The sequence below is a fragment of the Benincasa hispida genome, chromosome 1 (assembly GCF_027475165.1).
Source record: "Benincasa hispida cultivar pf3 chromosome 1, pf3_genome.v1.1, whole genome shotgun sequence".
NCBI lineage: Eukaryota > Viridiplantae > Streptophyta > Magnoliopsida > Cucurbitales > Cucurbitaceae > Benincasa > Benincasa hispida.
Genome location: NC_143478.1, coordinates 91,217,998 through 91,231,113, shown reverse-complemented (window position 1 = coordinate 91,231,113; position 13,116 = coordinate 91,217,998). Strand labels below are relative to the sequence as shown.

At 33.6% G+C, this 13,116-nt stretch overlaps 1 protein-coding gene across 1 annotated transcript; it reads left to right on the top strand.

Moving 5' to 3' along the window:
* The first annotated feature begins 220 nt into the window (after positions 1–220).
* On the top strand, positions 221–5,638 carry LOC120087255 (NADP-dependent malic enzyme-like). Its single transcript, XM_039044196.2, has 20 exons — positions 221–496; positions 620–909; positions 1,787–1,907; positions 1,999–2,073; positions 2,314–2,465; positions 2,556–2,661; positions 2,812–2,877; positions 3,055–3,150; positions 3,266–3,337; positions 3,447–3,530; positions 3,610–3,708; positions 3,804–3,851; positions 3,961–4,014; positions 4,106–4,204; positions 4,293–4,382; positions 4,469–4,546; positions 4,662–4,736; positions 4,825–4,915; positions 5,093–5,221; positions 5,312–5,638. Exons 1-20 carry the CDS (start codon positions 467–469, stop codon positions 5,398–5,400), a joined length of 1,944 nt encoding a protein of 647 aa, XP_038900124.1. The 5' UTR covers positions 221–466; the 3' UTR covers positions 5,401–5,638.
* Positions 5,639–13,116: the final 7,478 nt, after the last annotated feature.

The window sequence follows — 13,116 nt, the reverse complement described above, 5'->3', positions numbered from 1 at the left end:
AGAAAGAAAACATTCTTAATAACTTTCCAAGCATTTTCTTATCATTCTTTTAATATAAATTTCCTTCCTGATTTGATCTGTTGATTTGAAAAATTCAGTAGGCCACCAATTATCCCAAAATTTTTAATTCAATTAAAGACCAATTAAATAAATGAATAGTAATAATAATTAAAAAAAAGCACATTTTTTGAGCTTCCTATAAGTTTCCCAATTTCCGTAGTCATCATCCTCTTTCCAGCTTAGACTAAAAAAAAAAGCAGGTAGAGAGAGAAACAGATCAGGGGGAAGAGTGAGAAAGAGAGAGAACAGATTTAGCAGCAGAAACCGGAGGAGACCTCTCTTCCTTAAGAATCTCATTCTCATTCCATTCTCCTTCCTCCTCCTGTCTCTCTCTCTCTCCCCCTCTTCACACCCTTACTTAAACAACTCCCTCATTTCTTCGTCTTTCCCACAATCACTTTTCACCATGATCTCCTTGAACAGAACCACTTTCCTGGTATTCCAATTCTAATCCATTGCTTTTATCACCTTCAAATTCATGTTTTTCTATCTGGGTTTATTTCAATTTTCCTTTTTGTTTCTCTGATTTGTTCAATGTTGCTCGCCTTTTTCTTCTCAGACCCAGATGGGTGTTTCTGGAGCTTGCTCCACTCCCTCCGGCACCGGAAGACGGCAGCCGGTGGCTCTCAAGGTGGTGTCGATGGATTCCAATGGTAGAGCCGGCGAGCGAAGCGGCAGTGTCGTTGTGGAGAACAATACTGTGAAAGAAATTGCCAAACCTCTGTCGCCGGTGGTTGAAGTGGAAACCAAATCCACCACCGGTACCTGGGCTCAGGATGTGTATGTTGAAGATTCCGCCGCCGCCACGGAGGAACAAATCATGACACCTTGGAGCGTCTCCGTTGCAAGGTGAACATCACGATCCCCATCTTTCCTATCCATCCGGGTTTTCTTTTTCTTTTTTTAGATTTCATCGTGTTGTTTATTGACCTCCTTTTTTTTTCCTTTTTTTTTTTTTTTTAACCTTGTGGCATCTTAATCATGACCCTTAATTTAATTTTAAACGTTATAGGAATTAACTGATTGCAATTTGCATCATATTATATTGAGTGCGATGTTTAATATATTGGCTCTCTACTTGGGGGGGTTCTACTTTAGTATCTTTTTTTTTTAATATTTATCTTAATTTTATATCTTGTGTGGAGTATTGATCAGTGACGACTGAAGCTGTTATTACTGATTTGAATTTCGAGCAAATCTTGTTTTAGCCAGTGGGTTTGTTGTTATTCTAAACATGTTATAGTGATCCAGCTTGCACTTGGAAAAAGCGAGAGGATTGACATAATTTTCTCCTTCTTTGGTAAATGATAATAACCTGGAGAAGTCCATTTTTGTGTTCAACCTATAACCATTTTAATCTGTTCTGTTGTGGAAAAGAATTGGCATGTTTGGCTTTGAGACTGTTTCCTTTGATGCATAAGTTCCTCCCTTTATCTCATTTCCAATCTAGATCAATCAATTATAAACTTCTGAGTTGATTAATGTCTTTTCCATGATCCTAGTCCTTTGTTCTCGATAATTTTCTAGATTGATATGTTATTTGTTGAATTTACATTCCTTATAGTTGCTGATTTGTGATTTCCTGCTCTGACTTATTTGAACCCTGCAAATCTTTTAGAAACTTTCCAGCTAACATGTTACTGCTTTTTTGTTTCTGTTGTCTCATATATTTTAACCTTTCATAGCTAATTTTAATTTTTTGTGTTGGTATTTACTGAAACCTCAGTGGATATAATTTATTGCGAGACCCACGACACAACAAAGGGCTTGCGTTTACTGAAAAAGAAAGAGATGCCCACTACCTGCGTGGTCTTCTACCCCCGACAGTTGTTGCTCAAAATCTTCAGGTTTTCCTTCACTTGAAATACTGTTCAGTCCCAGTATAAATTTTACAATCCTAGTTTTTGATTATGAAAACCATTTGAATCTACTTTCCAGGTAAAGAAGATGTTGCACAATATTCGTCAATATCAAGTACCATTGCAGAAGTACATGGCAATGATGGATCTTCAGGTAAGCCATTGTTGATCTCATCTTTCAAGGTCTAGGATTTCTCAATGATTTTTGGTTATGATTTTTTGATTTCATGAACTTGAATACAAAGTGGCTATAATTTATGCATCATTCCTTGCAAATACATTAGTGAAACTTGTTATATGATAAATTCAACAAGTTTCACTCAATATGGATACTTTGATGACCGGATTCAGTAAATTGTGTCTTACAACTGACTTTTGCTGTACTCTTTTTCAGGAGAGGAATGAGAAGTTGTTTTACAAGCTCCTTATAGATCATGTAGAAGAATTGCTCCCAGTTGTCTATACACCAACTGTGGGTGAAGCTTGCCAGAAATATGGAAGCATCTTCAGGCAACCACAGGGTCTATACATCAGTTTGAGAGAAAAGTACGAATCATTGCAACTGTTTCAGGCTTCTCGATTGTGATGCATCTTCTTCTTGGTTTTTGTGTTGAAATGGTTGAGTTTCTTTTGCAGGGGGAAGATCCTTGAAGTCTTGCGGAATTGGCCTGAGAAGAACATTCAAGTCATTGTAGTTACTGATGGGGAGAGAATTTTGGGGCTAGGGGATCTTGGATGCCAGGTAATTCCCTTCGCATCTCTTAAGGAAACTTGTTTAAAAGTATTTCAAATGATGATCTTCATCTGAAGCTTGAGATTGGGCAGTTTTCTTCTTGTCTGTTATTAAATCTAATGATCCTAACACAGAGCAAAATCCATGTGATTGTTTCAGGGGATGGGCATACCCGTTGGAAAACTCTCTTTATATACTGCACTTGGGGGTGTTCGTCCTTCTGCAGTGAGTACCTACATGATATCTTCCTATTCCTATATAGTCTCTATTTATCTTGTTATAGAAAAGATAATAATAACAATAATTTCTACCTATCTCAACCTATGCTTGATTTCTAAAATTAACCTTGTTGCTTAATTTCATTTTCTTGTTGGTTCACTGTTAAATTTTTTGTTTTTTCAGTGCTTGCCCGTGACCATTGATGTCGGTACAAACAATGAGGAGTTGTTGAATGATGAGTTTTACATTGGGCTCAGGCAAAAGAGAGCTACTGGGCAGGTTTGTGATCCCTTCCTTCTCTCTCTCTCTCTCTCTAGCCGATGTACTGTTTGTAGTTCAATGTGACAAGTCAAATTGCATTCGAACTTAAATGGAATGATTTTTCTCAATGTAGGAATACGCTGAACTTATAGATGAATTCATGACTGCGGTCAAACAGTGTTATGGGGAGAAGCTCCTCATTCAGGTAGTTCGCTATAACTAAGCATACTTATTCTGTGTAGTTGAGCAAATGCTTTTTTTTTCCTTCCCAACTCATTCTAATATTTGTCTAATTCAATTTCCACATTTTGAAGTTTGAAGACTTTGCAAACCATAACGCATTCGACTTGCTAGCAAAATATGGCGCAACTCATCTGGTCTTTAATGATGACATTCAGGTTAAAACCCTGGACTTTCCATTTTACTATTTGAATAATTTCAATCAACTTTACTAGAATTGTCATCGTTGAATTTCAGGGGACAGCATCAGTGGTACTTGCTGGGCTCATTTCAGCTTTAAAGGTTGTTGGCGGATCCTTAGCTGACCATAGGTTTTTATTCCTTGGTGCTGGAGAAGTAAGTCCATATTGAATCGTGTCTAGCATCTTAAAAAAGTTCCTTATAATGTCTATTTTCTGTATTAACATTTGGTGTTGATTTGGTTGTTTCAGGCTGGTACCGGAATTGCGGAACTCATAGCCCTTGAGATATCAAAACAGGTTAAAATGAATAGTCATTTTTAGATTATAGATTTTCGTCTTACTTCTTCTGAATTCATTTATTAATCTTTATCTTAATTAACAAGAGCTAATCCTTTGTTTACTGTAGACCAATGCTCCGTTGGAAGAGATGCGGAAAAAAGTCTGGCTCGTGGATTCCAAGGTAACTTATTCATCAAGCTTGAGGAGTTGTTCATCATTCATAAAGTTTTTTGATACTTTATATCTAATTCCTTTTTTGTTTATTTCCTCAGGGGCTGATTGTAAGTTCAAGGAAGGATACTCTCCAACATTTCAAGAAACCTTGGGCTCATGAAAACAAACCTATCAAGAAACTCATTGATGCCGTTAAGGTGTCAAATCTTTCTATGTACCTCTACAATTGTATATCTATAATTTGAACCAAGTTTTTAAGTTCTTCTATTTACTGTTTCACACCAGGAAATCAAACCAACCGTCTTGATTGGAACATCAGGCGTTGGAAGAACGTTCACAAAAGAAGTTGTGGAGACTATGGCTTCAATCAATGAGGTAATTAATTCGTCTGACAGATTATTTCTTTGTCATTCAGTTTTTAAAGAGTACGTGCTGATCATGATTTGGGTAACTTGTTGTAGAAACCGATCATTCTCTCTCTTTCGAACCCTACTTCCCAATCTGAATGTACTGCTGAAGAAGCTTACAAATGGAGTCAGGTAATACAATGGTTCATATCCCATCCCCTCCCCCCCACCCAAATCCGCAAGAATATGGAAAGGGTGGAAAATGCATATTGATTTTGTTTGACATTGTTCGGATGGTTGCATTCAGGGTCGTGCCATTTTTGCAAGTGGAAGCCCATTCGACCCAGTTAAATACAAGGGGAAAGTGTTTGTGCCTGGCCAGGTCCTCACATTTCAATTCAATATAGTCTAAGCTAAGCACATTGATTTGGGTGTTAATATTGTTCCTTGGTGATTTATTAACAATTCAGGCAAACAATGCGTACATCTTTCCTGGATTCGGTTTGGGGTTAATTATGTCAGGCACGATCCGTGTTCACGATGACATGCTTCTAGCAGCCTGTAAGTACTCAATAGCCTATTATGATTAAAGCACTAGGGCAGAGTAGTATATTAGAGACAGTATACTTTTCAAAGCTTGGACTATAGTCCATAGCTATGTTTAAGTTATCGTCTTTATTTATTGAGTTGGGTTCCGAACCTTCCTATCATATTGATGTACTTGTTTATTACAATCAGCGGAAGCTTTGGCATCACAAGTGTCCCAAGACGATTTCGACAAAGGACTCATCTATCCTCCATTTACCAACATCAGAAAGATTTCAGCACATATTGCTGCCAGTGTGGCTGCAAAAGCTTATGAACTTGGTGAGCCTTCAACTTCATTTCCCTTTCCCAAACCTTTCAAAGAGTTCCAATTTGCTAATCATTCTCCCATTTCAAATTCTGTCTTTATAGGTTTGGCCACTCGCCTCCCTCAACCTAAAGATCTGGTGAAATACGCCGAGAGCTGTATGTACAGTCCTAGCTATCAAAATTATCGGTAGATTAGTGTCGTTACTTTGCTGTAGCTATGTCGTATCGTTCGTTTATTTTCGGATAATGTTTCTTCCATTGTATTGTTTTCTTTTGTAATGTAAGTTATTTGGTGGCTTAGAAATCATCGATAGCTTGTATTAGTTGTGAAAAAAGGATAAAAGGGAAAAAAAAAAGGTGGAAAAAGAACTCTTACAGGTTTTTCATGAAATTGAATGGAAACTTGAGCTCAAAATCTGAAGTTATGATTCATGGCTTATTGTTGAAGTATATTCACAGGTTTCTTGTTAAAAAAAAAAAAAAAACAATGATTTATTATTGGAGTTTTCTGTTGAATATGAAGCACTAGGAAACAACTCTGCAGTTCTTTTTTATTTAGTTCAATCATGGCCAAGGAGAAGATCAAATCATCGACGTTAGGGATGGTAATTGATGCTTTTTGGGCAAAAATCCTACAAATCACTAAAATTATTCATTCAATGTTGTTGATATTTTATAGGATAATGATTATGTATAATCTAGACTACACCTAATTATATACATATTCTTTTCTTACATAAAAAAATATTAAATAATATATATATTTTTTAAAAAAGATTATTTGCCACGTGTCAGAATTTTATTGGACAATCCTTTCGGATGCACCAAGATAAGTGCCACCGTTGCAGTAATTAGATTTATAGTAACTTTGTTAGTTAAAAGAGCATATTTGCAAATAATGAAAATTGTTGAGAGAGCAATTTAGTGAAGGAATATTTTTCAAGCAATAAGAACATAGTCACTTCTTAGAATCATGTTTAATTGGCATTGTATCTAATTCGATAACATATGCCCATTTTAGCCTTATCAACTCGTGAGCAATTTTATGGATATTTGTAATACATAGTAGAATAAGAGAAAATATCTAAAAATATATTACATATTTAAAATATTTGAAAATATGGATGAGTTGACTAGTCAACCTTTGATTTTTTTTTAATTTCCAATTTCGCCCTCCCTTATCTTATATCTTGTTGTACACCTTTTTTTAGTCTTTTTATTTTCTTTCTCTTCTTTGATTTTTGTTTCTCTCCCTCAATTTTTTCATTTTATTTTCTTTCCTTTGATTTTCTTTCTCCGTTTTTGTTTCTTTCCTTTTTTTTCCTTTTATTCTTTCCTTTATCCAATTTTTGCTTATTTTCTTTATTTTTTATTTTCTTTCTTCGGTTCTTACTTATTCTTTTATTTTTTTTATTTTTTTATTTTATTTTATTTTCTTTCCTTTCTCTGATTTTTACTTATTCCCTTATCTTTTTTTCTTATTTTATTTTCTTTCTCTGATTTTTTGCTTCTTCCCTTTCTTTTCCTTTTTTTGATTTTTCTTTCATTTGTCTGATTTTTGCTTCTTTTTTTTTCTATTTAATTTTTTTGGTTTTATTTTCTTCTGTTTCTTATATTTTTAAAATTTTTCTTTCCTTTATTTGAATTTTTTCTTCTTCCCCATTTTTTTCACAAGAATTATGAAGCTAAGTTCTGTATGCAGGACTTAAAAGTACTCAATTTATAAGTGACTTAACACCAACAAGCCAATCATCAAGTTTGATTATTATAACAAATTAATAAATATAAATAGCAAATGAAAGTCTATCAGTGATAGCCACTAATATTTTCTATCATTGATTGTTTAATCTTTGATTATATTTTCGCAGTTAATAGCCACTTATAGAAATCTATCATTAATAGCCAACTTAGTGAATTTAATTACTAAAGTTGAATCTCGAACTAAAATGTAAGTGGAATGTCTAGAAGTTATCACTAATAGCATGTTTATCAGTGATAGAAGCTATTACCGAAAAGAAAAGGGACTTATAAATGTTTGGGAAGACAAGAAAGGGGCAAAAAGGTATTCAGTGTCTATGATTGATAGAAGCTACTACTGATAGCATATTATCAATGATAGAAGCTAATACTAATGGAAATTATTGATGATAGAAGCTACCTGATAGCATGTTATCGGTGATAGAAGCTACTACAGATAGCACGTTATTGGTAATAGAGAACTATCACTAATAACATGATATCAGTGAGATCACTGATAGCATCTTATTAGTGATGTTATCAGTGAAAGAAGCTATCACTGATAATCACAATATGAGTGATGTTAGTGATATCGGTGATAAAACTTAGGTGATATCTATATATCGAGTTTCTTTCAAAGGTGATAATCGGTTATAGAAGTCTATCATTGATAGTCTTAAGTGTTAATATTTCAAGATTGATTCTAAATGAGGAAAGTCTATCAGTGATAGTCATGATAAAATATTATTAGTGACTATGGTAATCAAAGTTGTTAGTCTTCTTTCAAAGTTGATCACTATTTATAAATTTATCATTAGTAGCCACTGATAACCTTAATAGTAATATTTCAACGTTGATTCCAATTGATGAAAGTGAATCAATGATAGCTACTAATAATTGATAGCAAATTAAAAGCTAATATTTCAAGATTATATTAATTTTTCTCAAATTGAAAGTTATCGCTGATAGCAATTATCATCGATAGCAATTGATAGAAGTTATCAGTGATAGCAGCTGATAGCAGATATCAGTGGCTAGGCATAGCCACTAATAGCTGATAGCAACTATCAGCTATCAGTGGCTATCAGCAGCTATCAATTTGATAGCAATTGATAGAAGCTATCAAATTGAAAGTTATCATTGATAGCTGCTATCAATGATAGCTTTAATTTGAGAAAATCAGGAAGAAGTGAACAAAATAGTGGCTAGTCATGAGTTTTTTAATCTTTTACTATTTTTTGATCTATATATGCAATTATTTTATCCTTGTACTACATTTTCTATTATTTTGGACTTGAATTCTATTTATGTAACTAGCCCCATTTTTTTTTTTGTACACAATCGACATAAAGAATGTTTCACATCATTACATAGAGATTGATGGGATGGGTGTGATTGATGATGCATTCTTATTCTTTTTAATATTAGAAATTCTAAAACTTTTCTTTTCTCCTTTATTAAAGAAGATAATTTTATATATTATTGAAAAATTAGCATAAATAGACACTAACAGAGGAAAAAATAGAAGAAAAATAATAATTAGAATAAACCAAAAGAATAATATTCTTCAAACTTAATATTTCAATATATTGTTGAGTTAATTAAGTGATGTTAGGTGGAGTTGTGGTGACCTCGATTCTCAAGAATGCTTTGTGTCTTCTTCACTAATTTGTAATCTTAGTCGTTGATACATTAGAAGGAGATCAAATGAAGTCTTATAGACGACAATTCTCATTTGCAGAATCAATTTATCATTGCTTCAAAAACCCATGGAGTTTTTTGAAGCAAAGTAGAAACCTTGTTTGTGATAGAATTAATCTAGACTTATATTCAAGATGCATGAATTACATTTAATTAGATACACGAATAGTTGAATACATGAATTACAAGATACATCGATGAATGTTCATGTATTGGTGAAAATTCACATATATTTGCATTTATCATTGATGTCTTTTGATGTATTTTCCTACTAGTATAAATGTGTGTAGGATTTGTCATTTGTAAGCAAGCCAAAAAAATAAAGTAATATTCAAGTTCTAGTTTCTCCAATCTTGTGTGAGTAAGAGAACAATCTTCTTTTCTTATCTATTGAGTTGTATTGTGAGGGCCTACTTCGTTTCCAACAAGTGGTATCAGAGTTAAGATCAGAGATGGCTTCAAGTGGTAACATGTTGCAACCCCAACTTCCAAGATTCAGTGGGAAGAATTTGAATCAGTGGAGTATTCAAATGAAAGTGCTATATGGCTCACAAGAATTGTAGGATATTGTTGAAAGAGGATACACTTAAGTTGAGAATCAGAACGAGCTCACTAATCAATAACTTGCCGAGTTGAGAGAAAATCATAAGAAAGACAAGAAGGTTTTGTTTTTCATTTATCAAGTTGTTGATAAACATGTCTTCGAAAGAATTTCAACAGTTACTTCTGTAAAAGCGGCTTGGGATATTTTACAATCCACCTATCAAGGAAAGATAAGGTAAAGATGGTAAGACTACAAGCTCTCAGATCTGAATTTGATTGAAATAAGATGAAAGAGACCGAAACCATTGAAGGGTTTTTCAATCGTATTCTTGCGATTGTCAACAGTTTGAGAACAAATGGAGAAGATTGAAAAGATTCTTAGAAGTATGTCAAGAAAGTTTGAGCATATTATTGTTGCAATTGAAGAATCAAAAGATTTATCTACACTATCAGTAAATAGCTTGATGGGTTCTCTTCAATCTCATGAGCTTAGATTGAAGCAATTTGATATTAATCCTGAGGAAGCATTTCAGATGCAAATTTCATTTAGAGGTGGTTCTTGTAGAAGACATGGTGGCCGTGGCAGACGAGGAGGTGGAAGAAACTATGATAATAGAAATGGTATGAATTTTTGAAAATCAACAAGAAAGCTCTTCTTCATCTCGAGGAAGAGGAGGTGGAAGAGGAAAAGGCTTTGGCAGAAATCAAAGAAGTGGTCGTGGTAATTTTTCTCACATTCAATGTTTTAATTGCAAAAAGTATGGTCATATTCAAGTAGATTGTTGGGCATCAAAAAATAGAGATGGAAATTCCACCATGATTCATAAAGAGGAGAAAAATGATGGTGTTCTATTTCTTGCATGTAGTGCTCAAGATGATGTTATAGAGTCTACATGGTATCTTGATAGTGGTTGTAGTAACCACATGATAAGAAATAGAAGTATATTTGTTACTTTGGATGAATCTCTCCAAAGTGAAGTGAAAACTGGTGATAATACCATATTTCAAGTCAAAGGCCGAGGTGTTATTCTCGTTAAGACGAAAAAAGATACAAGATGAGTTGTAGATGTATTCTATGTTCTAGGTCTGAAGCATAATCTTTTGAGTATTGGCCAACTGCTTCAGTGAGGTCTAAAAGTTTCATTTGAAGTTAGTGTGTGTGCCATCAAAGATCAGACTGATGTTCTTATTGCTAAGGTAAAGATGACTGCTAATAAGATGTTTCCTCTTAAATTTACATATGGTCACATCTCTTGTTTTAGCAACATATTGAAGGATCCATCCTGGCTTTGGCATTTTCGATATGGTCACTTGAATTTTGGATCATTATCATATTCGTGCAAAAATCATATGGTGAGAGGCATTCAAAATATCAACCATGAGACAAATATTTGTGAAGTGTGTATACTTGCAAAACATCACCGAGATCCGTTTCCAATTGTAAAGCTTGGAGAGCCTCCAAACTTCTTGAGTTGATTCATACAGATTTGTGTAGTCTCATGTGTACAATCTCAAATGGAGGTAATCGATATTTCATAACCTTCATTGATGATTTCAGTAGAAAGTTATGGATTTATCTTTTGAAAGAAAAAAGTGAAGCATTTGAATGTTTTAAATCTTTCAAAGCTTTAGCTGAGAATCAAAGTGGCCATAAGATTAAAACTTTGAGAACTGACCGTGGTAGAGAATATATAGTTTTTGATAAATTTTTCAAGGAACAAGGTATTCATCATCAACAGACAGCTCGAATGACTCCACAACATAATAGAGTTGCAGAAAGAAAGAATAGAACAATCATGGAGATGGCGAGAAGTATGCTAAAAGCAAAAAAGATGCCAAATGAGTTTTGGGGAGATGTTGTTGCATGTACTGCTTATATTTTGAATCGAGCTCCTACAAAAAGTGTTCCATGGTGTGGTGAGAAACCATGTGTTCGTCACTTGAAAGTGTTTTGGAGTATGGCTTATTCTAATATACCAGATAAGCTAAGGGGCAAATTAGATGATAAATTAGAAAAATGTATTATGGTAGGCTATAGTGAAAATTCTAAAGCTTATTAGTTATATAATCCTTTGTCGAAAAAGATTATTATCATTTGGGATGTGATTCTCAATAAAGATGAATCCTAGAATTGGGAAGTTGTTGGAGAAGCAGAAAGTCCATATTTGTTGGGAATGTCCTAGAACTCGCAGTTTGTGTTAAACATTCTATTTATCAATAAAATATTATTGAGTAACTTATTCAATAAAATTGTTGATTTTGAATTCTATTATGAAAATCCAATAAACATATCCATGGCTATAGTGTGAATACTTTAACTTTATGTGGTGACATAAACAAGATCAAGTTAATAAGTATGTAACCTAAATGGTCTAATAAGTATATGGATGAAATTGGGTATCTCATCCTAGTAACACTATTGGATGTAACCCATTTTGTAGGTAATACAAATGATGTGATCCACAAATCATTCATGTAGAAACATGTGAATGGGGGCATCCTATGCAATGAGTTTGCATATAGACTGGACCACAAAATAATCACTTTTCTTTATAACGATCGTTTACTATTAAAACTGACTATTTCATTTTAAGTAACCTAGGTTAATTTGATCTTAATCCTGAGCTAGCTATGAACTCCTATTTGTTCGGGATTATCCTTTGATCTGCATAGGTGAGAGTAGTCCAACAACATTGCTCAATAAGCCTTCCATTTTGGGGATAAAACCGGATGAATAGTTGAGAACATAGTCCTGCAAGATGGAATTCACTTCTGCCCGATTTAGGGTTAGCAGATAGGTTGTTCTCTTAAGTACTGGTTCCAGGTCTTGAACAATCGGGACCCCGCCTTACCATGATAGAGAAAGGACTTGATTCATAAGTATTATGAATCAAAATTGTTCATTAGAGGGTCAATGGGAACTTAATGAACGAGATATATTCACAGGGGTAAAATGGTGATCTTGACCCAGCTGTGATTACAAACGACCTGTGAAGGATCGACTTACTGATCATGGTTATATCAAGTGGATATAATATATCTAAAGTGAGGAGAGTACTCATTAGTTAACAAATGGGGGTTAATTCGATATAATGATTTTAACCAATTAATCTTGGATCGTTGGAGCCCATGATCTATAGGTCCGCGAGGTCCCCCTACTAGCTCGTAAATAGATTAACTTTAGAGTAGCATGATAAGTTAATTTGAAACGTTCAAATTAGAATTAAATGGAATAGGAGAATTTATATTTAAATGATTTAAATATATGAAGGTGGATTTGTGTAAAATTAATTTAATATTTGATATTAAATTAATTAAGAATTTAATTGATTTATTTAAATAATTATTTATTAATTTTATTAGAAATTAATTTATGAAATTAATTTTATAAAAGTGATAATATTTTTAATATTTGAAATCAAATTGATTTTTAGAAATCATTTGGTTTTGGAAAAATGACACAAAATGGAAATTTGGTTTTTTCCATGAAGCCTTCAATTAGCTCACAACAAACCCACTTTATATGGCTTCAATAACTCCAAGCATGAGCTGCATCTCATGCAACCATCTTTTTTGCATAAGAGATCTGCAATAAATAAAGAAGATTGAAGTGGAATTGAGGCATGCATTCAAAGAGTTTTTACAGAAAAATTCGGGCTAAAGAAATTGTTCTTCAAGTGGGTTGTAGCATTGAGCTTCTCTCCAAGTTTTCTTTCGTTCAAGCTGTTCTTGAGTCACACAACTCATTTTAAAACTCCAAGAGTATAGTGGGGAAGATCTTGAGGTGGTTCACAGTAAATTTCGGAGAAGATTACAACTGAGAATTAAGACTTCAAGGAGTTCTATAAAGGTATGGCTTCAAACCCTCTTGTGTTAGATGAGCATGCTTTAGTTACTTCCAAAATAATGAATTAGAGTGCTTATTG

What these genes read in the sequence shown, in the direction of transcription:
- LOC120087255 (XM_039044196.2), top strand. Translation starts at nt 467, where the DNA reads ATGATCTCCTTGAACAGAACCACTTTCCTG. An exon ending in CTATGGCTTCAATCAATGAG is followed by an intron (nt 4,383 to 4,468) that starts GTAATTAATTCG and finishes AACTTGTTGTAG; the next exon opens with AAACCGATCATTCTCTCTCT. An exon ending in TGACATGCTTCTAGCAGCCT is followed by an intron (nt 4,916 to 5,092) that starts GTAAGTACTCAA and finishes TATTACAATCAG; the next exon opens with CGGAAGCTTTGGCATCACAA.